Genomic DNA, 26,544 nt, shown 5'->3' on the forward strand with positions numbered 1-26,544 from the left:
CTTGCTGGTGAAGTTCAGCTGAAGGGACACCGCATTCCTTGGAGAATTCAATTCCTCAGTGCCAGGAATTGGGATTGTCTTGGGCTACCAGAAGCTTTTTGGGTTGCTCAGACCTTTCAGGCAGAGGGAATGTTGCTGTGAGGGTGGAGAGGAGGGACCTTGCAAGTCCCTGGTGGGTTTGGTGATCATCTCACCAGGATCTGCTGCTCCTGGCTGTCACTGCCTCGTGTGGGTCCACTCTGAGAGCAAAGCCTGGGCTCGCAGAGATTGAGTCAAAGAATCAAAAACTAAAATAAGGCAGCAAACCCCAGCTCATCTCACTGACGTGGCCAATCCGAGGTGTACGAGGGGCTGGGATGCCCCATCCAGGCTCCAGAGAAGGCGTTTGGCTCTGCTGGTGGCCTCTGCTTAATCAGCCTTCAGATTTTGAACATTTGGGGTGTTTCCCAAAGCCTCTGGGTATCCACCCCTCTCTGCAGCTCCGAGTTCCCAGCTGGTGACGATGGTGCTGAGCTGCTTGGGAGGGTTTTTTGGGGAGGCCGAGCTCAGAGCTGCAGTGTTTGAGCGGGCGGTGTTTGGGATCCCACAGGGATCCCGCTGAGACCAAGTGGGTGGAATAGGAAACAACTCATTCATAACTCAGACTGTGATTTCCAGAGGACTTCAGTGAGCACAGATGTCCCAAGGCATCCACCACCATCTGGCTGGGCTTCCTCTGCTCTGTGGGTTCCTGCAGCTCAGTGTTTGTGCAGGATTCCTCCACAACTTTTGTCAGTCCCCAGAAAGTCGGGGCCAATCAGCAAAAACCTCACTGCGAGCAGCCACCTTTGTCCCACAACTCTCTCCTCACCTCGGTTATTGCCTCCCCTCTGTTCCCTCCTGCAGCACGGGGTGATCGTGGCGGACGAGGAGGAATATTTCATCGAGCCCCTGAGCCCTGGAGCCAACGTCAGCACGGGGGGAGAGGGCAAGGGCAGCCCCCACGTCGTGTACAAGCGCTCGTCCCTGCAGTACCCGCACATGGACGCAGCCTGCGGAGTGCTGGGTAGGTGCTCTGTCGTGATCCGCTCGTTAAAGTCCTGAGAAACGCCTCTGCCCGAATTAAGGTGCAGACGAGACCATCTGCCAGTGGCAGCAGCGTGGGTTTTATTTGATAGTAAATATGAGAGAGAGAGAGAGGAAGAAAGAAATAGAAAATAGACGTGTGGGACAGAAAGAGAGTGACAGGGACAGGATAAGGTAAATATCACCATTCCGTGGATCCCAAGGGTGTTTTGTTGATCCTCTCCAGCTAGTCTTGGTGGTGAAGGTCCCCCCAAAAAGCACAGAATCCCGTGGGTTCATAGAGCTGAGGCCGGGTAGGAAAACCCAGGCACCTCCCTGGGGGGAGTTTGGCATTTTCTCTTACAACAGAGCCCGGGTTTGTTGCATCACGTGCAGCCCTGCGCTGCAAGGCCTCAGGAATGACTCGGGGGGGGAACTTGGGGGGGTCTTTGATGGATTCTGACACCCCCTCAGCTGCCTCTCCCCTGAATGTCCCGTGGGTGTGGTGTGTGGGGTTGGGGGCTCCGCAGCTGGGCCGGTTTGTGTAAGGGAGGACGGGTGCTCAGTGCCTCTGAGCAGAGGTTACACCCCAAACCTCCTCCCCACCCTCATTTCGGGGGTAGGGGGGAGTAAACCTGGCTTCTGCACCCCAAACCCAGCCAGGGAGGATTCTCTGCTGCCTTTGGCTTTCTTGTGGATGCATTCCTCTCCCTCAGCCTCGTTTGTTTTTCCCTAGGCCAGGATGATTGAACAATAGCGTTATCTAGGTGGTTTAACTTACAGTCCAAAGTCCCAGTCAGGCACCTTCAGGGAGGCTTCTTTGGTTGTAGCCTCTTTATATTTTGTGACAATGGCAAAACTCTTTCATATCAATGTTTGAGGCGTGAACTGTTTCAGTCTCTGACACGCTCCCACCACCTCCTCCTCCTCAATCCAGCCCGAAACAGGCTGGGAAAATCCTGCCAGAACAGGTCCACCCTGCTCCACGTGGCACAGAACCAAATTTATCTCCCAAATTCCAGATTTTTCTGTGTTACTTTTACCCATTTCTGGTGGCCTGGGCTCTGGGAAGCTCCCATCCTCTCCTCCCCACAGCAGGGCTTTAAAATTTGTAAATAGAGCATGGAACAGAAGAGGAAAAAAACACCTCTTGTTTTTCTTCAGAAGAATCCTCCCGGATTTGGCCAATTTGCAGAGCGTTGGGAAATCGCAGCTCACGTGTGCTCAGCACAGCCTCGGCTTTGGGGTTTGGTCACTGCAGGTCGTGTCCATGTTGGGGTAACTCTGCTGCTGATGGGGACCAGCTGGAAAAGGGCCTTGGAGGGTGGGATGTGGAGCCTGGTCCGTCACAGGGGGCTCTGGGGGATGTTTAGTGAGGATGGTGACCGCACATCGACCCCATTTCTGCACCTCCAGGGCTTTGACCTCCAAAAGACCCACAAAGGCCTGCCCTGGCCTCTCCCCGTGTGCCCTTCTGGTCCTTGCCTGTCCCACCAGTCTGTCCCAGAGCCTGACTGGAATCCCTGGCCCTTGTGAACAAGCAAAGTTTCGCCATCTGCCCAGAAGGCTGTGGGCCCAGAGGATGCCACTCCCTCGGCCCAGAGAGGCTCCCTGAGGCTGAGGGCAAATGCCAGCCCTGCAGCAGGGCCCAGGGGCTTTTCGTGGGTCAGTTTGTGGGGACAGAGCAGAGCTGGCCCTGCTGCTCCTGCTTGGGTGTCCCTGCAGGATGTCCATCACTGCCCCAGCGGTGACACTTGAGCAGATGAGGTGTCACTGCTGGAAGGGATGGAGCCTCTGGGGACACCAGGGCACTGTCACCTTCTCTGAGTGTCCCCAGACTCACCAGCACCTCTGGAGCCGCCCCATGCTTCCCTGGCCTGCTGCCTGTCCCAGCTCCCAAAGCCATGCTGCATGAAGCTCCAGCAGACTCCCCTCCTGCTGACTCTCTGCCACATTCCCCAGCTTCCAGAAATAATTTAGCCCGCTCCTGATTGCTTCTTGGAAAGCAGAGATGAGCAGTGGGAGCCACGGGCCAAAGGGAGTTTAGAGCAACCACAGTGCAACGGCCCCAGCAAGGCCACCCCATCCCCTTGTCCTGCAGGCTGGACCTGTCCTGTCCTGTCCTGTCCTGCCCAGCACTCCTGGTCCCTGAACACCCCCAGGAGCTCCCCTGGATCAGCTGGAGGAGCTGGAGCTGGGAGGTTGTGGGGCTGCCTGGGGTGTGCCCGTGTTCCCAGCCTCGCTGGGTGTTTGATGATCCAGCCTCAGAGCAGGGGAAAGGATCCAGCTGGATCTGCAGGCAGGGCAGGAGCGGGGCTGGGGCCTCCCAGGCACCTCCCCTACCCTGTGGTGGTCTCCAGGAGGAGAATTTGGAGCCGATGGCCCTGCTGGGGACATCCCCAGGCTCAGGTCAGCGGCGCTGGACGCAAAGTCCTACAGAGCTGCTGCTGCTGCTGTGGAGGCTGCAGCCCTTTCTGTGGTGGAAAGGTCAGGTCCTAAATCCAGGTCCTGGCAGGAAAAGGGAAGAGGAGAGGGTCTGCAAGGGCTTCATTTTCAGGTTATGGCTGTGCAGTCTCTAAACGCAGCCTGGGGCAGAGGTGAGGGCAGGGCTGTGCAGCCCGGAGGGGTTTGGGGCTGTGGTGGGATGGGCACAGAGCTGTTTGGCAGGAGGGGACAGGAGGGCAGGTGAGATACCAGCAGGAGCCTGGGGACAGCCCTGGACTGCCTTTGGGACATTTTCTGTGTCCACACGTGGTGCACAAAGAGCCCTCCGTGGCCTTTCCTCCCCTCGAACCCACCCCTCACCCCTGTGGGCTGGCAGCTCCTGCCCGAGGGCACCAGAACCGTCCCGTTCCCTCCGCAGATGAGAAGCCCTGGAAGGGGAGGCACTGGTGGCTGAGGACGCTGAAACCCTCCCCTCTGAAGCCATCGGGCAACCACAGCCAGCGGGGGCAGCTGCCCCTGAAGAGGTCGGTGAGCACTGAGCGCTACGTGGAGACCCTGGTGGTGGCCGACAAGATGATGGTGGGGTACCACGGCCGCAGGGACATCGAGCAGTACATCCTGGCCATCATGAATATTGTAAGTGTTATACCCACACCAGGAACCTGGCGGGCTGGGCGGGAACTCCTCTTCATCACCCCAAATGTCCCGGCTGGGAAAACTTTTCCTGCGAGGAGTGGGATGGGGACGCAGTGGGGGAATCGGATCTGTTGCAGGCTGGCAGTGGCTTCTCCCCAGGCTCAGAGCAAGGCTTTGGGGTCAAAAATCCTGCCAGGCTGCTGCTGCTGCTGAGCAGTGGGACCCCGGAGGCCGGAGAGGTCAATCTGGCCTGTCTGACCGCGCTACGGCGGATCCGGGCTGCGAGAACAAAAGCCTTTCTTTGAACAGCATCTCCCAGCTCAAATTAGCATTGCAAATGCGGCCAGGCGAGCTGAGAAACACATGGGAAAGCGTAAGGACAGGGAGCTCTCACGCTTGGGGGCTGAGCAGCGAGCGGGGCCGGCAGAAATCCCCCCCCGAGCTGTGGCTCTGCTTTGGGGCACTGCTGGCGGCAGGGTACCAGGCTGGATGCATGAGCAGCCTGAATCGGCCGTGCTGGATCCTCCTGCGAGGTGAGACGGGCTGGGAAGTTATCCATCAATCCCCTGAAAGCCCCTCTGGGAGGGCTCTTTGTCCCGGCCTCCGCGGGATCGCTTTTCACGGTTTGCATTTCTAAAGCCGACGCCAGATTTTCGAACAATCCGGGTTCGAAGCGTTTCATCTGCTCTGCGACACCCCCAGACGGCACATTCCCGGGGGATCTGTGCCCTCCCTCATTCCCGGAGGATCTGTGCCCTCCCTCATTCCCGAGGAATCTGTGCCCTCCCCGATTCCTGAGGGATCTGTGCCCTCCCTCATTCCCGGAGGATCTGTGCCCTCCCTCATTCCCGAGGAATCTGTGCCCTCCCCTATTCCCGGGGGATCTGTGGCCTCCTCCATTATTCCCGAGGGATCTGTGCCCTCCCTCATTCCCGAAGGATCTGTGCCCTCCCCGATTCCCCAGGGATGCTGTGCCCTCCCCGATTATTCCCGAGGGATCTGTGCCCTCCCCTATTCCCGGGGGATCTGTGGCCTCCTCCATTATTCCCGAGGGATCTGTGCCCTCCCCTCGGCAAAGCTCCATCCCCGGGGCTGCACAAAATGCCAGGAGCAGGGGCTTCCCCCAGCTGGGCTCCTGGCAAGGAGCAGCTGCTGCGGGATTTTGGCTTCACTGCTCCGAGACAGCGAGCTCTGAACGTGGTTTAGGGAATTCTGCGATCCAGGTGATGGTGTGGAGTCCCATTCCCACCCCTGCTTCCCAAAAAAAATGTTGTGTTCAGACCCCAGCCCCGACTCCCTGCAGTGCCCAGCCCTCCCCAGCTCATCCGGCCACAGAGCTCATTTTTAAGACTCCTCTTTTCTTGTTTCTTGGAGGTCAGGTTGCCAAACTTTTCCAGGACTCGAGTCTGGGCAATATTGTCAATATCCTGGTGACCCGGCTGATCCTGCTCACCGAGGATCAGGTAAGCTGGGCTTTGCTGAGCCTCTCCTGTCCTGTGTCTGCACTGTGTGTCCCCTCTGGATGCCACTCCCAGGAATTCCCCCCACCGCCCCCCTCGGTGCAGTCTGGCTGCTCCACATCCTCCCAACGTCATCGGGGGACTGGGCTGAAGAGACCTCTGGGAATCTGATTCTTTCCACGATAAGGTGACTTTAGGGAGGTTTAAGCAGCTTTAGTTCTCCTAAAGCCCCACTTTTCTTGCTTTCCCATGAGAAACTGGGGGTGTCTGGAGTGGTGTCAGCGCTCTGCCGGCACGGAATGGGCAGTGCCTTCTCACCAGAGCTTTCCTGGGCTCACACTCTCCCACTGCTTCCGTTCCAGCCCACACTGGAGATCAACCACCACGCCGGGAAATCCCTGGACAGCTTCTGCAAGTGGCAGAAATCCATCGTCAACAGGAACGGCAACGGGAACGCCATCCCCGAGAACGGCATAGCCAACCACGACACCGCCGTGCTGATCACCAGGTGAGCGCTGTCCCCTCGCGGTAGGGTGGCAGCTGTCTCCAGCCTCTGTCCAAGGGGCTCATCCAAGGCTCCCTGGCCCTCAGTTGGATGCAGATTATTGCAGTTCAGATGGTTATCACCTTCCACTCCAGTTCGTTATCGCCCTCCACTCCAGTTCATTATCACCCTCCACTCCAGATGGTTGTCACCCCCCAGTCTTCCCTCAGTCTTTGCTGGGCTCTCAAGGAGCTCAGTGTGCAGCCACGGGGCATTTCTGCCCCAAAAGGCAGCAGGAGCCCAGCCTGGAATCCTGGAGCTTCCTGCTGGGATGGAGACCCCTGTCAGCCCCTGCTCTGAAAGGGGAAGAGGATTCCAGCAGGATCCTGTGACTGGGACCAGCACCAGCAGCCCAGGATGTGGCTCAGCTCATTTTAGATGCCTCTGTGTCAGGATGAGCTCTCTCCTTGGAACAGCCCTGCCCTGCCGGTGTCCCTGTGCTCCTGTCACAGCAGGGGAGGTCAGCTCAGGGACCTGGGTGCTGGGTCAGGCCCTGAGGGCTTCGTGAAGGGCTCTGAGCTGCCACACCCAGGACAAAACACCCATCAGAAATGGTGAGTGCTCGAGCCTGGGGCGGCAGAGGTGTGGGAGGGATGGATGGATGGATGGATGGATGGATGGATGGATGGATGGATGGATGGAGGGACGGATGGATGGAGGGACGGATGGATGGAGGGACGGATGGATGGAGGGATGGAGGGATGGATGGATGGATGGATGGATGGAGGGATGGATGGAGGGACGGATGGATGGAGGGATGGATGGATGGATGGATGGATGGATGGATGGATGGATGGAGGGACGGATGGATGGAGGGATGGATGGATGGATGGATGGATGGATGGATGGATGGAGGGATGGATGGATGGAGGGATGGATGGATGGAGGGATGGATGGAGGGATGGATGGAGGGATGGATGGATGGAGGGACGGATGGATGGAGGGACGGATGGATGGAGGGACGGATGGATGGAGGGACGGATGGATGGATGGATGGATGGATGGATGGATGGATGGATGGATGGATGGAGGACACAGAGAGGATGACAGGCACAGTGGAAGGAATGGCAGGGAGGAAGGGAGGGAGGGGAGAAGAAAAGGAGGGAGGGAGGGAGACACAGAGAGGATGACAGGGACAGTGGAAGGAATGGCAGAGTGTCTGGAAGGCCACAGGACAGTGGAGGGGATGGGGAGTGCTGAGCTCTCCAAGTGCTGCCGGCTGCGTCCACGATTGTCCCTCCAGCGCCCACAAATCCCTGCTTGGACAGAGGCGAAACATCCCGGGAGAGGCCCGAGGCAAACCCAACATTTGTGCCTTTCCCCCCTCTCTTGCGGAGCGGGAGAAAGCCAGGAAAGGAAAGTTCTGGAGAGGGGAGTCTCCAAGTGGGAGCCGCTTCCTTTATCCCTGCGCTGCTCTCCTGCTCCAGTTCCAGTGCGAGCCTGGAACATCCCATGGACAAGACCCCACAGAGGAGCGACAAAAGGGCCCCTCCGACCCAAATTCTCCCCCTCCCGAGGGGACCGCGGCTTTTTCCTGCCCTCCCTCCACACGCGTGGGATGCAAACGCCGGCTCCGAGCTCTCCGTCCTCCCTCCAGATGTCGGAGCCAGCCCGGAGCCGCTCGTTGGGCTCGGACAGCGCCCGGCGCATCCGCCCCAGCCCCAATAAATTCCCGGTGTCCCGATAAGATCTTGCTGAGCTCGGGGCTTTTTTCTCCTGCGGGGACGTGTCCAAGCGGAGCCTCGGAAGGCTTTAAAGGCTCAAAACAAAGCCGCGAATGTTCTGAGCTTGCTCGGTTTCCTGCTGAGAGCAGCGGAGAGGTTTGGGCACTTCCAGGGAGTGCCAGGGGCCGAAGGGACAGGAGCCATCCCGGGGAATGTGTCGCACTTAACCCCTCGTGTGCTGGCACTTCTCACCCAGCACCCTCATCCCCGTGGGGTCACCGGGGTGAGCGATCCTGCCCGGTGTCCCCAGACCCACACTGGGGTCACAATCCCCTGTCCTGCTCACCCCATGGGTGTCCCCAAACCTGCACTGGGGTCACAATCCTCTATCCTCACCCCATGAGTGTCCCCAGACCCACACTGGAGTCACAATCCTCTATCCTCACCCCATGAGTGTCCCCAAACCCACACTGGGGTCACAATCCTCCATCCTCACCCCATGAGTGTCCCCAGACCTGCACTGGGGTCACAATCCTCCATCCTCACCCCATGGGTGTCCCCAAACCCGCACTGGGGTCACAATCCTCCATCCTCACCCCATGGGTGTCCCCAAACCCGCACTGGGGTCACAATCCTCAGTGCAACCCCAACCCGGCTCTGGGGTGGCCCAGCCCAGCTGCCACTGGTCCCCCCACTGGTCCCCCCCACTGGTCCCACCCTACCCAGCTCTCAGCCCGGCCCCTTTCAGCCCAGATTTGCAAACCCCAAATGTTTATCTCTGCAAGGACATGAGAATGTTCCCTCTCTAACCCAAACTCTTTCGGAGCTGCCGGCTCTTCCCATTTTGAGGGTGCTGCGTTTCCATTTGGAGGAGGTTTTTGCTCTCCTTGTTTTGCCTTTCCTTGTTCCCTAATGAAGTGAAAACAGCGGATTCCTGGATGCAAAGGCTGGAAATCGAGGCCAGGAACAGAGGGAAGAGTCACCTCGAATCAACCCAGATTGGATTTGTTTGGGAAATTCTCAGTACAGCACTGAACTGAAAGAAGAAAAAATATAAAAAATCACTTGAGTGTTTTCATGAAACCACAGTGGGGTTAGAAATGGAACGTGTTTTCAAACTGAAATGTTTTCCTTTTTTTTTAAATTTTATTTTATTTTATTTTTAATCAGAATTACCGATTTTTTAATCAGAAGTGCTGATATGCCCCATCCCCGGCAGTGCCCAAGGCCAGGCTGGACAGGGCTTGGCGCACCCTGGGACAGTGGAAGGTGTCCCTGCCATGGCAGGGGGTGGAACTGAATGATTTTTAAAGTCCTTTCCCACCTGAACCATGCTGGGATTCTGGGTTTCTCTATTTGATTGATGCCATTTCCTGCAAGAGACCTGAGCTTACAGAGCAGAGGTCGGCCCTGTCCTCTCCCCCCTGTGCCCGAGGCCTCCCGGGAGTGCTGGGGAGCAGAGCTGGGCCCACCCAAACCCAAAGAGCTCCAGGTCTGGAACAGCCTTGTCCCTGTTGATTTATGGAATCATTGAGGTTGGAAAAGGCCTCCAAGATCATCGAGCCCAGCCTTCGACCGACTCCCCATTGCCACCAAACCACATCCTGAAGTGCCACATCTGCTCATGTTTTTAACACCTCCAGGAGCGGCCACTCCACCACCACTGCCCAGGGCAGTTCCGGTGCCTGATAATCCTTTCCATGAAGAAATTTTCCCCAATATCCAACCTGAGCCTCCCCTGGCCCAGCCTGAGGCCGTTCCCTCTCCTCCTGTCCCCGTTCCCTGCGAGCAGAGCCCGACCCCCCGGCTGCCCCCTCCTGTCAGGGACTTGTGCAGAGCCACAAGGTCCCCCCTGAGCCTCCTTTGCTCCAGGCTGAGCCCCTTTCCCAGCTCCCTCAGCCACTCCTGGGGCTCCAGCCCCTTCCCCAGCTCCGTTCCCTTCCCTGCTCATGCTCTACCACCACATTTCATCAAAACCAAACCTCTGGCCTGGCTCAGCTCTGCCCCAGAGTTGAAGGACAGGAAATGCCATTATTAAAAACCCTCAGTGAATCCCAGTCTGGGCAAAGTGAGCGTTGTGTAACCTGGACCAGGGATGTCCTGTCTGTCACCATTGGTGCTTCCCGTCCCAGGAACGTCCCACAGGCTGGTTTGGAGTGGTTTGGATGTGAACACATCGGCAAAATGACAGCCCCCAAAATCAGACATGTCCTTAACGCTGCCTTCTCTCCTCCGCAGGTACGACATTTGCATCTACAAGAACAAGCCCTGTGGCACCCTGGGTGAGTGGGATCCTGACACCCCCTCAGCAGCTCCCCGCAGCACGCAGAACCTCGGGAATGTGGCGAGGGTGGGCTGTGCCATTCCCTTTCCAGCTGTGCCATCCCCTTTCCCACCTGTCCCATTCCCCTTTCCCAGCTGTTCCATCCCTTCCCAGTGAAGGTGAAGCTTTGCCCCAGCACCAGCAGCAGAGCCAGGACCAGAGCAGTGCTTTCCAGCCTCTCCTTCCTTCTGTAAACACCAAACCAGCAGCCCTGAGGACGGATGGGCTCTGGAACTCTCCTCTGCTCCATCCCTGGCTTGAGCCCAGCCTGATGATTAAGAACCACTCGCATTTAGGGTTTGTCCATGGCCTGGTGGAGCATTCCTGGCTGGGCAGGGAGAAATCCGGCGGTTTTGTGATGCCTGTAAAGGGAGTTCTTTATTGACACAGACAGACCCTGCAGCTCTCCCTGGCTGCAGCTCCTCATTTGTCTTGCCCTGGTCTAGACGGAGCAGGCAGGGAGGGATTTCTGCCCTGGATCGCTGCAAAGGGGAGAGCTGCTGGATCTCTGAGCTGATGCGGCTGCAGAGGAGGAGCCTGGGAGGGAGGCTGAGGCTGGAGGTGCTAGGCTGGCTCAAATCCTTCCCTGGCCTGGGGCAGAGGCACAGTTGGTGCTGCTGGGGTGGGCAGAGGGAATTTGCTGTCAGAGTTCAGGGGGAATTTCAGCATCATCCAGTCCTCCAAACGGAGCCAGGCTGGATTCCTGCTGGGTGCCAGGCAGAACCAAGGTTGGATCCTGGCTTGCTCAGCTCTCCCCGGCCAGGTTTGGGTGCCCCAGAGCTGGTGCAGCCCATCTGAGATTCCCCCACTGGGGTTATGCCAAGGGCTTCTCCCCTCTGCACCATTTGGATATGAAATTCAGAGGATTTTGACCCTTTCTTAGCATTTCTGAGCCTGTCACTGTTAATTGATCATCAGTGCTGAGTGACCACGTCCCGTAATAGCCATGAGTCCATCCCACAGCCCAGTGCGCCGGTGAGAAGGAGCTGGCTGTGCCCAGTGTTACAGAGTGTGAAGCGCATCGGGCAGTCCCCACACCCCTCCATGTGCCCTCAGACGCCCTGTGGTGGCCCTGTGTGACAGCCCTGTCCCCCTCCCCAGGCCTGGCCCCCGTGGGCGGGATGTGTGAGCGGGAGCGGAGCTGCAGCATCAACGAGGACATCGGCCTGGCCACCGCCTTCACCATCGCCCACGAGATCGGCCACACGTGAGTGCGGCACCACGGGCGCCCGGGCAGCTCCTGCTGGTTTGTTCCTGCCAACAGGGGCTGGAAACCCTTCTGTGGATGATCCAGATGTGCTGATGCCTTGTGGGACTGCCTGAAAACAGAGGCTGGACCAAACCAAGAGAATAAAAAGCAATTATATGAATTGAAGGGCCTTTAAGTAGTTTTAGGGCAGACGAAGCCCACCCAGTGGCTACACCCAAAAAATGGACAATGGGTCATGGGTTTTCATGCTTTAATTGATGCCTTGGGGCTTAGCTTTTTTATTTTTGGACCCTGTACTGCTTTAGTGTGTAACTCTAAAACTCCACACAGCCTGTTAGCTACTGTTAGACATAACAAACCCTCTCCAGGCCTGGACTCAAGGACACCTTGCTATCCCAGGCCCCAGAATATGTAAACTGAGCCTCTGGGAAGGGGGAGCAAACTTGGGGTAATGACATCATTCCCTGAAATTGTAATTGGAGAACTAACCTTGATATGCAAATGGACCAAACTTATAAAAGTGTGAAAAACCTGTGACCTGGGGTCCATCTTGGGTGTAGCCCCTCGGGAGCTTTTTGGCTGCCCAAGGTGTTCCTATTGAAAGCCCTCTATAAATACCCACTTGTATTCCCTTCATCTTGTCTAGCCTCTGTTTTCAGGAAGCCACTCCAAGGCATCGTTATAAGTTTGGTCCATTTGCATATTGGGGGTTAATCCTCCAATTACAGCTTCAGGTAATGAAGTCCTTTACTCCAGGTTTGCTCCCCACCAGCTCACTGTTGTTTACATTTCTTGAGGCCTGAGGCAGTCAGGTGTCCTTGATTTTCAGGCCTGGAGAGGAATTGTTTTGTCTGACCCAGATGGGAGAGCAGCAGCTAACAGGCTGTGTGGAGTCTTGACACGTTTTTGTGCCATAAATTGAGTCTCTCCTGATGGGAGAGAATTTGCTGAAAGTCCTTGCAAGGCGTTTAGAAGATAAAGCGAGAAGTCTTCTGTAGTTTCAATGCTTCCAGATAGTTGTTTGTTAAGTCTTATCAGAGGAACTGAGCCACTAGCGTGACCCAGGTACAGCATGGAAGGAGGAAAAATAGGAGTGAGAGCGAGAAAGACTAATTATCAAGATTTACACAGCCTTTTAAAGATATTTTAACCAACAGTTACTAAAAACGTACATTATTTTCACTTTCTTACCAATTATTCAGTAACACGACTAGGAACTGCGGAATTTTCTATCCAATCAATCCAAACTACTTTTACTGCAAAATACGGAGTGGTAGAAGAAGGAGAAGAAGGTTTAGAGAACAACAACAATCCTCCATTTTGATATTTTTTACTCTTATCGATTTACTATAAAGAGAAGCCTAAAACCTCTAAATCTTTCACCATATGACAATCTTACATCGTAGTCTATCACCTAATTCCCACCACTGTATTTTCTAGTTGTTGTCTGACTGTTGGTAATTTTTTCCAAGGTTTAAAGCTATACCAGTGTTGTCCAGGGGGGTAAAAACCCTTAAAAACAGGCAGAGAAACATTCTCGGCACTCTGGGTTCCTACAGAGTCTGGAGTTGCAGAATTACAAATGTGTGAGCAGCACAAGAGCTGAAATCCTGAGGCATCGGTGTCAAACCCGGCTGACCTCCTCCTCTCTGTGCCGCGGCCGTTTCCAGGTTTGGCATGAACCACGACGGCGTCGGCAACAGCTGCGGCTCGCGGGGGCAGGAGACGGCCAAGCTGATGGCTGCTCACATCACCATGAAGACCAACCCGTTCGTGTGGTCCACGTGCAGCAGGGATTACATCACCAGCTTCCTAGAGTAAGGAATCCACCTCTCCCTGCCCTTCCTCCAGCCTCCCCCAGTCTCTTCTGAGAGTGGGGAAAGCCAAACAAAGCCCCCAAATCCCCCAGCGCTTTCTCTCTTGTCTCCCAGAGCCACGTTCTTGCCTTCTTTTAGGCTTTCCTGTGTTTTTCCTGCCTGTTGAACATCTAAACCCATTTGTGTTGCAGCTGGGAGAGCTTTATTTGGGTTCCCCACATCCAGGAACTTCCCAAACAGATCAGTCCCTCCTGGAGGCATTTGGGTGGTTCTGAAGTGAAGGAATTGCAGGGAAGGGTTGGTGTGATGGGGAAGGAGGGTCTGGGGACAGGATTGGGTCTGCGTGGTGCAGGCGCTTTCTCCAGGCAGTGAGGAGGAGTTTTCAGTGTGAACAAGCAAAGCAGGGCAAAGATTTTGGTTTTCTTTTTTTCCAAAGCACCTTTAGGATTCAGGAGAGGGACAGGACAAGGGGGGATGGATTCAAACTGGAAGAGAGCAGTTTAGATTGGGTATTAGGAGGAATTTCTTTGTTGTGAGGGTGGGCAGGCCCTGGCACAGGGTGCCCAGAGCAGCTGGGGCTGCCCCTGGATCCCTGGCAGTGCCCAAGGCCAGGCTGGATGGGGACTGGAGCAGCCTGGGACAGTGGGAGGTGTCCCTGCCCATGGCAGGGGGTGGACTGAGATGAGCTTTAAGGTCCCTCCCAACCCAAAGCATTCCATGATTCCATGATTTAGGCTCCTAAATCCCAGAGTTTCAAGGCTGTCATCACGCCTGAGCCAAACCCTTGTGCAGGGTTCAGGCAGCCCCTGGGTTTCTATCCCAAAACAATCAGTGGGGATCCATTTCAGTGAGGTTCTTTGTAGGACAATGGCACTTCCTGAAGGAAGGACTGGCAGGGCTTGAGGGACGACGGGAAGCAGCACAAGTGTGGGGTCAGTGTGGAGGGAAGCCCCCAGGGAGTCTGAGCAGCAGAGCTCAGCTCCTGGAACGCAGAAAGAGGAGCAGCCACGGCTCCTCCCCGAGGGGCTCCCTCTGTCCTGCAGGGCTCGGCCAAACCTCGTGGCTCAGCAGCAAATCCCACATCTGTCCTGCAGCTCGGCCATGGCCACGCCTGTCCCCCACGCTGGTGACCGAGGCACGTGGCACGGCCAGGCTGCCTCGTCCTCCGCTGACCCCGAGCTCCTGGCAGGGCTGCAGGAGGATGGAGAGTTCATTCCCGCTCCTCATGCTCCGTGCTGGCCACCCCGGGCTCCAGGAGCCTCCACTGGCACATGGGGTGTGCAGGATTTGGGGCTGGGGGTGATGACAGCAGCCTTGATTTAGGGGGAGCTCAGAGAGCAGCGGGGAAAGGGGAGGGAGAGGCGTTTCTGGCCGAGTTTGGATGCTCCTACAGAGCTCTGGCGAGCAGGAGGTCGGGCCTGGAGCTGGGGGCTCCGGTTGCTCACAGCTGGGGCTTCACAGCTGGGTGGGGGAGCAGCCGCTCTACCCACCCGCTGCCCACTGAGGGTGCTGGGCACACCGGCCTGGGCACACCGGCCTGGGCTCTGCCACGGGGACAGCCAGGGGCTGGCAACAGCCAGCGGAACAGCTGGAGCTGGGTCAGGGCTGGGCATGGAGCTCAGGGAAAGGTTCTTCCCCCCGAGGCTGCTGGGCACTGCCCAGGCTCCCCAGGGAATGGGCCCGGCCCCGAGGCTGCCAGAGCTGCAGGAGCGTTTGGACAGCGCTCTCAGGGATGCCCAGGCTGGGGTTGTTGGGGTGTCTGGGCAGGGCCAGGGGCTGCACTGATGATCCCTGAGGGTCCCTTCCAGCTCAGGATATTCCTGGGATTCTATGAACCCTCAGATCAACACCTCCAGAGTTACCTTGGAACCAGGATGTGCTTCCCAGCCTGGGGTGCACAGCTGGAGGGATTTCAGAGCTGCTTCTCTTGCCCAGAGTAGACCCAGATTTGTCCTCTCAGCCCCAGCAGAGCTGGGAGTGGCGGCTGCCGATCCCATCCCGGTGCTCTCTCTCCCCTTGGCCTTCCTGAGCTCTGATTCTCCCTCTCTGGTTGCAGCTCCGGGATGGGATTGTGCCTGAACAATGCTCCTCCCAAGCAGGATTTCATCTACCCCACGGTGGCTCCGGGCCAGGCCTACGATGCCGACGAGCAGTGCCGCTTCCAGTACGGAGTCAAATCCCGCCAGTGTAAATACGGGGTAGAGAGCCTTCCTGCTTTACTATCGGTTCCCAGGGCCGGAGGAGGGGGGACGGGGGGAAGGAAAGGTCCATGAGGCTGTCCCTGCTGCCCACATCCCTGTCCTGCCCCAAACCAGGGGCACTGTGGAGTTCCCAGTGAGCTCCGTGCCGTGCTTCCCTGGGAGAGCACGCAGCAGGGGGTGTCCCATCCGTAAATGTTGGTCCCAGCCCAGTTTGGATCAGGTTAATCCCACGGGAAGGGATTTCTTGCCTCTTCCTTGGCTGCTGGTGGTCCCTAAGGCCCCACCCATGCAGCCTCCCCTCTCTTTGCATGAGGACATATTTTCCATAATCCTCACCAGAAGTCATTGTGCTGCTTACTCAAACCCAGGGCAGTGGTGGAGTCCCCATCCCTGGAAGTGTCCAAAAACGTGTGGCTGTGGCACTTGGGGACATGGTTTAGTGGTGGGCCTGGCAGTACTGGGTTGCTGGTTGGACTTGCTGATCTTAGAGGGCTTTTCCAAGCTGATTGCCATGATTCCATGACAGGAGGAGAAAAGTCTTTGTCCCAGGTGAGGTGAGGGATGTGCTGGAGGTTGCTGCCCACGTGAGCCCCATCCCCACCACCTCACTGCCATCCCCTGGTCTCTGAACGCAGAGAACCACTGAAAGGAAAGGCTGCTCCAGGAGAAAAGAGGGTCTGAGCTGGGCACTTTGCTGTTCTTCATGTCCTGAACGTTGCCAAGGGCCTGAGCAGAGCCCCTCTGCATGGAAGGGCTGCCTGAGCTCCTCAAAGCACCCACGTTCCTTTAGGGAAAACAGAGGAGCCAGCAGTGGGATGCACAGGCAGCAGGGGCACATTTCCTCATGGGAAAGGTGGCCAGGGGTTGGAAGGGGCTGCCCAGGGAGGTTTGGAGTGCCCATCCCTGGGGGTGTCCAAGGAACGCCTGGACGTGGCTCTTAGTGCTCTGGGCTGGCTGAAAATCTGGGGGTCAGTCAAAGGTGGCACTTGATGATCTCAGAGATCTTTTCCAGCCCCAGTCCATGCCCTGGAAAGCTGTGAAGGAGCAAACACAGCAGCTCAGGGTTTAATTTCTCTGTCACTGTGCAAAGCCCAGCCCAGCTCTGCTGAGTGCCCCGGGATGAGCCAGGCTGTCACTGAGGGATGGTCCCACACTGCCCCACCTCCTGGAGGTGTCCCCCGCTCATCCTGGTGAGAAAAGGGCAAAGCTGATGCCTTGAACAGGGCCCAGGGGCCTGGAGCCTGCTGGACATGGGGCAGATGCAGCAGGAGCAGTCTGACCCCAAAGAATGGTGTCCCATGGTCGTGGTGTCCCATGTCAGGTGCCATCCACCAGGGTCTGTGCCCCTGCTCAGCTGAGCCACAGGCAGGAATGGGAACTTCCCCCTGGCTCCCAGTTAATTTTTAGCCCAGGCAGATGCTTCCTGTGTATATCCAAGGATCACAAAAGATTCCCGGGGTGACCCCTCCAGCCCTGTGGTGGTTTGGGATAAACCCAAAGGGCACCAGGGCTCGATTGTGTGCGGGTAAATCCGGGCCAGTGTGTGAGCCCACCCTGTTCCCCTGGACACAAACCCCAGAGGGATGGAGCCAGCAGGGCAGCACCCCTTCCTGCAGGCCAGGAGAGGGGGTGATGGATGGGTGTCACGAGCATGGAGAGGATTCCAGGGCAGGCTGGATGAGGCTTGGAGCAACCTCATCTAGTGCAGGTGTCCGGGGCTGGAACAAGGTGATCTTTAAGGTCACTTCCAACCCGAACCAATCCGAGAGTCGATGGTTGGAGCTGGGAGGTCACCAGGAAGCCCTTGGTGACAGGAAAAGGGGCTCCTGCTTCCCAGTGGTCACTCTGGCTCTGCCAGAGCCTGAAGATGGGAAAGACTCTCTCCTTCCCCTGCTTAAAGCCATCTCCAGCTGGACTTGGGCGAGGGAGGTGGGAGCCAAATTCCCTTTGCAGCTCTGACCCGCAGCCCTGGCACGGACCCCGCCCGGGTTTCCCTCTGCCAGCTCTCCCTGGGGCACTCTGGGGGCTGGAGGGGAGCAGAGCAATCCCAGCTCATCCTTCACAGAGGATTCCCAGTCTCTGACTCAGCCTCTCCTGGGGGAATCGGTGCTGGCTGGCTCACCCGTGGCCAGGGGCAGGAATGCGGGGCTGGAGAGCTGGATCGGCCCCGGGGTGAGGAACGGGCTGTCACCTCCCTGGGACAGGCGGCCAGAGCTGCCTGCTGGGGCACTCCTGCCCCGGGCTGATGGTCACTGTGCCAGGCAGGAGCACGAGCCAGAGTGTGCCCAGCTGGCTGAGAATGCCCTGGGCATCCTGGCTCGTGTCCAAAGTGGTGTGACCAGCAGGACCAGCAGGGCAGGGACTGTCCCCTGTGCTGAGGCATCACAAACCCTGGGGTCAGTTTTGGGCCCCTCACGACAAGAAGGACACTGAGGGGCTGGAGCGTGTCCAGAGAAGGGAACAGAGCTGGGAAGGGGCTGGAGCACCAGGAGCAGCTGAGGGAGCTGGGAAAGGGGCTCAGCCTGGAGCAAAGGAGGCTCAGGGGGGACCTTGTGGCTCTGCACAAGTCCCTGGCAGGAGGGGGCAGCCGGGGGGGCTCAGTGTTGTCCCGGGTGACGAGCGACAGGACAAGAGGAAACGGCCTCACGTTGCTCCAGGGTGGGTTTAGGTTGGATATTGGGAAAATTTTTTTCACTGAAAGGGCGTTCAGGCATCGACTGCCCAGGGCAGTGGTGGAGACCCCATCTCTGGAAGTGTTCAAAAACGTGTGGCTGTGGCACCTGGGGACAGGGCTTAGTGGTGGGCCTGGCAGTGCTGGGTTGATGGTTGGACTTGCTGATCTTAGAGGGCTTTCCCAAGCTGAATTCCATGATTCCGTGACACTGGCAGTGGCAGCAGCCGTGGCAGCTCAGGCTCTGCTCTCCCACCTCAGGACAGTTTCTGTCACTGACACTGAACCTGTTCGACATTTCCTGGATAAGCTCAGTCACCCCAAGCTGCTCCTGAAAAGCAGCAAGTTTTCCATAGGTTGTTTCCGTAGGAATAGGAGCAGGATGGGGACCAGGCAGGAAACGCAGGAAATGAGACTTTAGGGGCTGCTTTGCAGTTTGCAGGCGCTGAAGTCCAGCCTGGGGGGATTGAATGACACATGAGCTGGAAAGGGCCTGAATTTCCTGATTTCACTTTTGGGTGGGTCCTGCGGCAGCCAAGGGAAGATTTTTTTTTTTTGCTGGAGCTCTGAGAGGTCAGGATGGGCTGAAGCTCGGGATCTGTGGCTCAGGAAGCCTCCTGGAAAGAGGTCTGGAGTCCTCAGTGTCACCCTGGGGACACAACTGCACCGAGCAGACCCCGAGAGCAGAGGTGCCCGATTCCGAAGGGCTGGCTCAGGATCTGGCATTATTTTGATTATTCCAAAACCAGCTCTAAAACTTCCAGAGGAACCTTCCCTTCAGGATTCTTGGGCTGGCTGGAGGTGGCCAGCAGCCAGGTGGTCACACTGTGAGCAGGGGCACCTCCAGCTGTGCTGTCGGTGCTCCCAGGGAGCCCCAGATTCCCACAGAGGCAGCTCCGGGATGCTCACGGCAGGAGCCAGGAATGGGCTCAACCTCCACCGCACAGATGCACAACTGGGAACATCCCTCAGCCCTGGGAAGAGGGGTGAGGACAAGGACAGTGAGATCAGCTCCGGTGCCACCGAGGTGCCCAAGGAGAGGTGGCCTCTGTGGCATGGGCTGGCTGTGAGTCGGCTCTCGGAGCTCCCTCCACATCCAGGGAATCCCAGAAGGGCTTAGGCTGGGCCCAGAGAAGGGGGACAGCTGTCGGTGAGCTCGGGGTGACCGTGGCCAGCAGCACCTGGCAGGGTTTGGCCTCGTGTTGCCCCCACCATGCTGAAGACACTCAGTGTCCCCATGTCCCACCCAGCTGGTGCCTCCCGGGCGTGACGCTGCCCCTGGCGCCAGCAAATCCTAATCTGGGTTTTGTTCCTTTGTCTCTGCCCCCCTCCCCGGCCCTGTCTCTCCCCACATCTCCCTCTTTCCAGGAGGTCTGCAGCGAGCTGTGGTGTCTGAGCAAAAGCAACCGCTGCATCACCAACAGCATCCCCGCGGCCGAGGGCACCATCTGCCAAACTAACACCATCGACAAGGGGGTAAGGCAGCCCTGGGCACCGGGAAGAGTTGGCACGGAGGGGTTGGATCCCTTTTCCAGCAAAAACCAGGATTACTGTTCACACTGGGGGCGTGGAGTTGATTTAGGAGCACCCAGCAGCCGGTCCAGCCCTGACTTCCAGAGCCCAGAGCTGCCCGGGATGGGGGCCGGGATGTGCCAAGGAGCCCAGAAATCACCCCAAAGCCCAGCTCAGAGCTCAGCTCAGGCAGTGCTGGGATATGGAATGTGGAATGTGGGATATGGGACACAGAATGTGGGATATGGGATATGGAATGTGGAATGTGGGATATGGGATATGGAATGTGGAATGTGGGATACAGGATATGGGATATGGGATATGGGATATGGAATATGGAATGGGGAATGTGGGATATGGGATATGGGATACGGAATGTGGGATATGGGATGTGGGACATGGGATGTGGAATGTGGGATATGGGATGTGGGATATGGGATATGGGATATGGAATGGGGAATGGGAAATCCCCGCTCCAGTGAGATTCTTGGTGTCACCCCTGAGGCACAGCAAGGTCACCTCAAGCAATGCCATGTCCTTAAATGAACACCGTGTCCCCAAGTCTGCTGGGATCCCCTGGGATCCCCTGGGATCTCCTGACTGGCCTGAGAAAAGGGATTTTTTCCCCTGGTTTTCCCAGATTTCTGCTTTCAGAGGAACTTGGGAAAAACTGGTTATGATGAAACCTTGGGGTTTCACCCTCGGCAGGGAGGGGAGGGCAGGATTTTTCCCGACCATGAATTTTGCCTGGATTGCTTCATTCCCTGCTCCTCCCACACCCGTTTTTCCCAGCATTTGAGTGAATGCACCGCTCGAACAAAGAGCCTCTGCACACTGGGGCAAGGGCGAATCAGGGCTGGGACATTCCCCCTTCCACTCGAAGAAAAGTAATTCCCAAGAAACGTTTCAGATCCTTAGGAAGCGGGAGGAGCTGGGGTGCAGGGGAGACTCTGCCAAATGCAGGATTCTCTGCAAGCACTGCTCTTAGTGCTGCTGGGAACTGGGGCAGAGAGGAGCAGGGGCTGCACATCCCTCCTGCTGCACATCACAGGGACTACAGCATTTTTCACCTCCTAGTCATGGCTTTTTCCCAAGTTTTCCCACTTTTAAATATCCCTTTCCCCCCCATTTTGTGACCGCTTTTTAACCAGGGTTCTTCAAAAGCCTTGAGGGAAGGGAAGCGAAGCAGCCACAGCCCCCCCGGATTTCTGGGAGCTGCTCCCTCTGGGGATTCTGGCTTGCTCTGAACCCCCAGTTACCTTCCTGTGCTTATCCTTTTGGATCCATTTGTTCTTTGGGAGGGATTTGATGGCCTCGGCTGGAAGGAGATGCACTTTTATGCTGAGTGTCTGCATTGTCCCCAGCTGGAGCTGCTGGGGTGAGCCCCCGACCTTGGCTGGAGCAGCTCTCCAAGGTCTTCACTGGCTTCTCCCTCTCCCCTGGGGAGAGCAGAGGGAAGGATCAGGGGATTTGAAGTATGAACTATTAAAGGAGATGGAAAATTCCTGTGCTCTGCCCCCCAGTGTGGGGGAAGGCTGAGCCAAGCTCTGCTGTGCCCACATCCCAAACCTCTGGGTATTTCCTCCTCCCAGATCCTCCTTTTTTCAATTAATTGATCTCCTGTGATTGTTATGGCTTCGCCTGTCTTACCCCAAGAACCCACAGTGGCATTTTTCCCTCCTATCCGTGTCTTTTTCCCAGCTTTTCCCACTTTTAAACATCCCTTTTCCCCCACTTTGTAAGCACTTTTTAACCAGGGGGGGACGGGACGGGACGGGACGGGACGGGACGGGAAGGGAAGGGACGGGGAAGGGAAGGGAAGGGAAGGGAAGGGAAGGGAAGGGAAGGGAAGGGGGAAGGGAAGGGAAGGGGGAAGGGGGAAGGGGGAAGGGGGAAGGGGGAAGGGGGAAGGGGGAAGGGGGAAGGGGGGAAGGGAAGGGAAGGGAAGGGAAGGGAAGGGAAGGGAAGGGAAGGGAAGGGAAGGGAAGGGAAGGGAAGGGAAGGGAAGGGAAGGGAAGGGAAGGGAAGGGAAGGGAAGGGAAGGGAAGGGAAGGGAAGGGAGAAGGGAAGGGAAGGGAAGGGAAGGGAAGGGAAGGGAAGGGAAGGGAAGGGAAGGGAAGGGAAGGGGGAAGGGAAGGGAAGGGGGAAGGGGGAAGGGGGAAGGGGGAAGGGGGAAGGGGGAAGGGGGAAGGGGGAAGGGGGAAGGGGGAAGGGGGAAGGGGGAAGGGGGAAGGGGGAAGGGGGAAGGGGGAAGGGGGAAGGGAAGGGAAGGGAAGGGAAGGGAAGGGAAGGGAAGGGAAGGGAAGGGAAGGGAAGGGAAGGGAAGGGAAGGGAAGGGAAGGGAAGGGAAGGGAAGGGAAGGGAAGGGAAGGGAAGGGAAGGGAAGGGAAGGGAAGGGAAGGGAAGGGAAGGGAAGGGAAGGGAAGGGAAGGGAAGGGAAGGGAAGGAAGGGAAGGAAGGGAAGGGAAGGGAAGGGAAGGGGAAGGGAAGGGAAGGGAAGGAAGGGAAGGGAGGGAAGGGAAGGGAAGGGAAGGGAAGGGAAGGGAAGGGAAGGGAAGGGAAGGGAAGGGAAGGGAAGGAAGGGAAGGGAAGGGAAGGGAAGGGAAGGGAAGGGAAGGGGCCACAGCCCCTAGGAGCTATTCCCAAGGTGTTGGGAATATTGTGGAATATCCAGGCTGTGCCTGCAGAGCATCTCCTCCACCTTTGGAGAGGTGCTGGTGCTCCCCAGGGATCATGAGCTGGGATTCCTGGGAAGCCACCGTGCGTTTTTTCCCCAGCTGCCCATGGAGAGCTGGCTCGGGAGGAGCCAGGAGAGGCCGTGCCAGCGGCTCCAGGGTGGGTTCCTGGCCCCTGGAAGGAGCACATGGTGCTTTCTTCCTTCCTGGGATTATCCCAGCCCCCAGGGCTCCGTGTCCGGCACCGTGCCTGGACAGCGGCGGCGGCTCTGGCACCGTCCCTCGCATGGCTGGGGACTCCAGGGGGTGTGGGACGTGTGCCAGGGCTGAGGGAAATATTTCATAGGCAGATTTCCATGAGCATCTGTCTGCCAGTAGGACGGGGACAGGCGGATTCTTTAGGGATCCTCACAGAACGATGACACAATGCTGATGTTACGATTTAAGCTTGATTTTAACCCGGGCCCTTTGCTGATCAGGACATTTGGGACAGGCCAACCCCAACCTGAGCTCCCAGTACACCCAAAACTCACTCTGTGCTGGGAGGGAGCAGCTGGCTGTGGGTGTGTCCGTGTCCCCTGGGATCCTGGCCCTGCCCAGCAGCAGCAACTCTGATCCAAGACCACCTGGAAGTGTGCCAAGGGCTTTTACCAGATGTGAGCTGTGGGACCCAGGACCTCTCTAGAGGAGAATTGCAGACTGGTTTGGGGTGGAAGGACCTTAAATCTCATCCAGTGCCACCCCTGCCATGGGCAGAGAGACACCTTCCATAGCCCAGGGTGCTCCAAGCCCCATCCAGCCTGGCCTTGGACACTGCCAGGGATCAGGGGCAGCCACAGCTGCTCTGGGCACCCTGTGGGATGGGACCTCTTGCCCATGGCTGCCTGTCCCCCCAGGACTGGGGTGGGAACTGGGGACACTGGTCCCACTGTGTGTGCACAACCACTGCCAGCATGACCTGAAGGAGAGGCGAGCGCTCTTTGCCTCAGAGAATTTGGCTCCGAGGCCGCTGCGGCTCCGAGCTCAGATCCCTCAGGATCAAAGCCGATGCCAGCCCTGAGCTGGCTCCGTGCCCTGTGGAAGCTCTGGGAGAAGGAGCGCCCGTGCCTGGGGTGTTCAGAGCTCTGTGTCCCCGCAGTGGTGCTACAAGAGGGGAGTGTGTGCCCTTCGGGACGCGGCCGGAGGGCGTGGGACGGAGCCTGGGGGGTCGTGGTCATCGTGGGGGGAGTGCAGCCGGACGTGCGGCGGGCGGCGTGTCCTCGTCCGTGCGCCACTGCGACAGCCCCAGGTACGTGGGGGGGGTGGGTGGTGGCCCTGTCACCACAGCCCTGCAGTGTCCCCAACCCTTGGAAGGCACATCCAGGTGCCTGTGCAGCCCCACACCCAGCTCCTGGGGGGAAGGAGCTGTGCCGGCTGTGCCTTCCCTCCTCTGAGCCCTGGAAGTGCCTGAGGGTCTTGAGAAGTGAATGAAGCACTGCCCTGAGGAGACAGGAGATGTCCCAGCTGGAGAACTGGCTCATCCAACAGTTCCTGCCTCTTCCATCTCTGCTTTTTTGGGAGGGGGTGGGGGGAGGAAAGGCAGAGAGAGAAGGAAAAGCCCCCCTCAGGCCGTTCTCCGTGGAGCAGGTACATCATCCTGTTACGATTCTGATAATAATCCACTCCCCCCAGTGCCACACCAGCCCAGTGCCTGTCCTTTGATGTCACCTGAGCATCAGGGACAGCTGCACTGGGGTCCCTGCACACAAAGCCGGGCCTGCTTCCATTTCAGTGATGACTCCTGGAAGGTTTGGCAGGTTTTGAATGCCTTTGCCCAGCTCTGTGCCCTGTGTTGGTGTCGGAGCTGCAGCACACCCCAAACCCCGCTGTGCAAACCCTCTGTGCACTCAGGGAGATTTTAGGGGCTGCGCTCCAGCCGTGCCCAGCCAGGCAGGATCGGTCCTTGTGGCAGAGCAGGGTTGGGAAAAGCCAGCTGGGGCAGCCACCCCAAGCTCCTGGGGGCAAAACCCTGCCCCAAACACTGGCTGGAGCTGTTCCAGCATCTCCTCTCTGCTTTGGCAGGCCCACGATCGGAGGGAAGTACTGCCTGGGGGAGAGGAAACGCTACCGCTCCTGCAACACCGACGTGAGTGGTGCCGGGCCCGGCAGCGGGGCTGGGAGGGATGGGAGGGATAGAGAGGGGCGATCAGCCCTGTCCGGGTGGGATCAGCCCTGTCCGGGGGGGGGGATCAGCCCGGTCCAGATGGGATCAGCCCGGTCCGGATGGGATCAGCCCGGTCCGGGTGGGAACAGCCCGGTCCGGATGGGATCAGCCCGGTCCGGGTGGGAACAGCCCTGTCCGGGTGGGATCAGCCCTGTCCGGGTGGGATCAGCCCGGTCCGGATGGGATCAGCCCGGTCCGGGTGGGAACAGCCCGGTCCGGATGGGAACAGCCCGGTCCGGGTGGGAACAGCCCTGTCCGGGTGGGATCAGCCCGGTCCGGGTGGGATCAGCCCGGTCCGGATGGGATCAGCCCGGTCCGGATGGGATCAGCCCTGTCCGGGTGGGATCAGCCCTGTCCGGGTGGGATCAGCCCGGTCCGGGTGGGATCAGCCCGGTCCGGATGGGATCAGCCCGGTCCGGATGGGATCAGCCCGGTCCGGGTGGGAACAGCCCTGTCCGGGTGGGATCAGCCCGGTCCGGATGGGATCAGCCCGGTCCGGGTGGGATCAGCCCTGTCCGGGTGGGATCAGCCCTGTCCGGGGGGATCAGCCCGGTCTGGGGGGGATCAGCCCGGTCCGGATGGGATCAGCCCTGTCCGGGTGGCATCAGCCCCTTCCAAGTGGGATTAGCCCTGTCCGGATGGGATCAGCCCTCTCCCAGTGGGATGAGCCCTGTCCAAGTGGGATCAGCCCTGTCCAAGTGGGATCAGCCCTGTCCGGGTGGGATCAGCCCTGTCCGGGGGGATCAGCCCTGTCCGGGGGGATCAGCCCTCTCCACACACAGGTGCAGGGTGCTCTGTGCACCGTGGGATCCCCGGGAGGAGGAGGAGGAGGCGGCGGGGGGGGGGGGGGGTGGCAGGGCGGGGTGTGCCCGCAGCAATCCCACAATGGGAATTCCGGGCAGGACCAGGCAGGTGTGGGAGATGACTCCGGGGGCCGAGAGGGCTGCACGGACCTGCGGGATCCAGAGGGGCCCGGAGATAAGGGGGGGAGTTCAGAGGATTCCAGCTCTGCCGGGACAGCGCTGCCTCTCGGGGCTGCTCAGGAGAGCCTGGGTCAGACTCTGCTTCCCCGAGCTGAGGGTTAAACCCCAGAGATTTACACCAAAAACTGTGGGGAAAGGATGCTCGGTGAAGCTTTGGGGCTGGGGAATTGTAGCTGTAACACCCCCAGGCTGCTGGTGAGGACAACAGAGGGGTCCTGGTGCTTCCCTGCGCTTTGCACTTGGGTTTGAGGGATTGTTCCCGAGGGTCACACCTCAGCCACAGCTCCTGCGGCCCCTCCTTGTGCTCTTGGTCTTCAAATCGTGTCCAGCTTTGCAGGAGAGACACTCAGGGCGCCCTGTAGCAGTGTCAGGGCTGCTGTCCCTGTCCTCAGGGGCTGGTGGCAATGCCTGGAGCAGCCCCTGCCCTTCTGGCCACCCCAGCCCCGCACTGACCGCTGGCTGTGTGACCACAGGACTGCCCGCCGGGCTCGCAGGACTTCCGAGAGCTGCAGTGCGCCGAGTTTGACAACGTGCCCTTCCGTGGGAAGTACTACAGCTGGAAAACCTACCGGGGAGGTGAGTCTGGGGCAGGGGCTGCTCACATCTGCTCCCCTCACGCTCCGCAGGGATGGGTCTCGTGGTCCAAGGGGTGTGGGGACAGGTGGTGAGGATTTCCGCAGCTCTGGTTTCCCTCTCTGTGCTCCTGGGATGTGCTGCCATCCCGCCAGGAGTCGCCTGTCCCCCCGTCCCGGGTCATCCCCCCTTTCACTGCTCTGCCAGAAGCAATCCCAGCAGCTCTGGAGCTGTTCCAGCTTCTTTCCTCCAGGCTGGTTCCTCAGCTGAGGGAGCAGAGGACGATGGAGAAGAGCAGGGAATGTCTGGTGCCTGATGGGGAGGAGACAGAGCAGGCAGGGAAAACTTCCTGAGCAGGAGAAGGGATGGGATGCCATGGATCCTCCAAGGAGCAGCACTTCCCTCTTCCTGAGGTCAGCCCTGGGTCTTGCAGAAGGGTCTGGCGAGGAGAGGGGGCAGGAGGAGGCTCCGTGGCAGAAATCTCTCAATAATGAGGGGGAACAGCTCATCTCCTCCGTGGAGTTAATGAAGTGGCCTGGGGAAATCCTTCCCAGCTGTGCAAACAAGCCCAGCCCCCAGCGGG

At 58.4% G+C, this 26,544-nt stretch overlaps 1 protein-coding gene across 1 annotated transcript in view; it reads left to right on the forward strand.

Annotated features, from left to right (window-relative positions):
* ADAMTS10 (ADAM metallopeptidase with thrombospondin type 1 motif 10) overlaps positions 1–26,544 on the forward strand; it is a 63,236-nt gene that overhangs the window by 22,650 nt on the left and 14,042 nt on the right. The window contains 16 exon segments of the mRNA XM_048287841.1: positions 886–1,045; positions 3,908–4,125; positions 5,505–5,588; positions 5,948–6,093; positions 10,032–10,075; positions 11,218–11,323; positions 12,997–13,143; positions 15,200–15,341; positions 19,384–19,491; positions 23,341–23,355; positions 23,357–23,392; positions 23,394–23,405; positions 23,407–23,448; positions 23,450–23,490; positions 24,264–24,327; positions 25,862–25,964. Coding sequence (XP_048143798.1) covers positions 886–1,045; positions 3,908–4,125; positions 5,505–5,588; positions 5,948–6,093; positions 10,032–10,075; positions 11,218–11,323; positions 12,997–13,143; positions 15,200–15,341; positions 19,384–19,491; positions 23,341–23,355; positions 23,357–23,392; positions 23,394–23,405; positions 23,407–23,448; positions 23,450–23,490; positions 24,264–24,327; positions 25,862–25,964 — 1,468 coding nt within the window.

Source organism: Corvus hawaiiensis, chromosome 28 (assembly GCF_020740725.1).
Source record: "Corvus hawaiiensis isolate bCorHaw1 chromosome 28, bCorHaw1.pri.cur, whole genome shotgun sequence".
In the NCBI taxonomy this organism is placed as follows: Eukaryota; Metazoa; Chordata; class Aves; order Passeriformes; family Corvidae; genus Corvus; species Corvus hawaiiensis.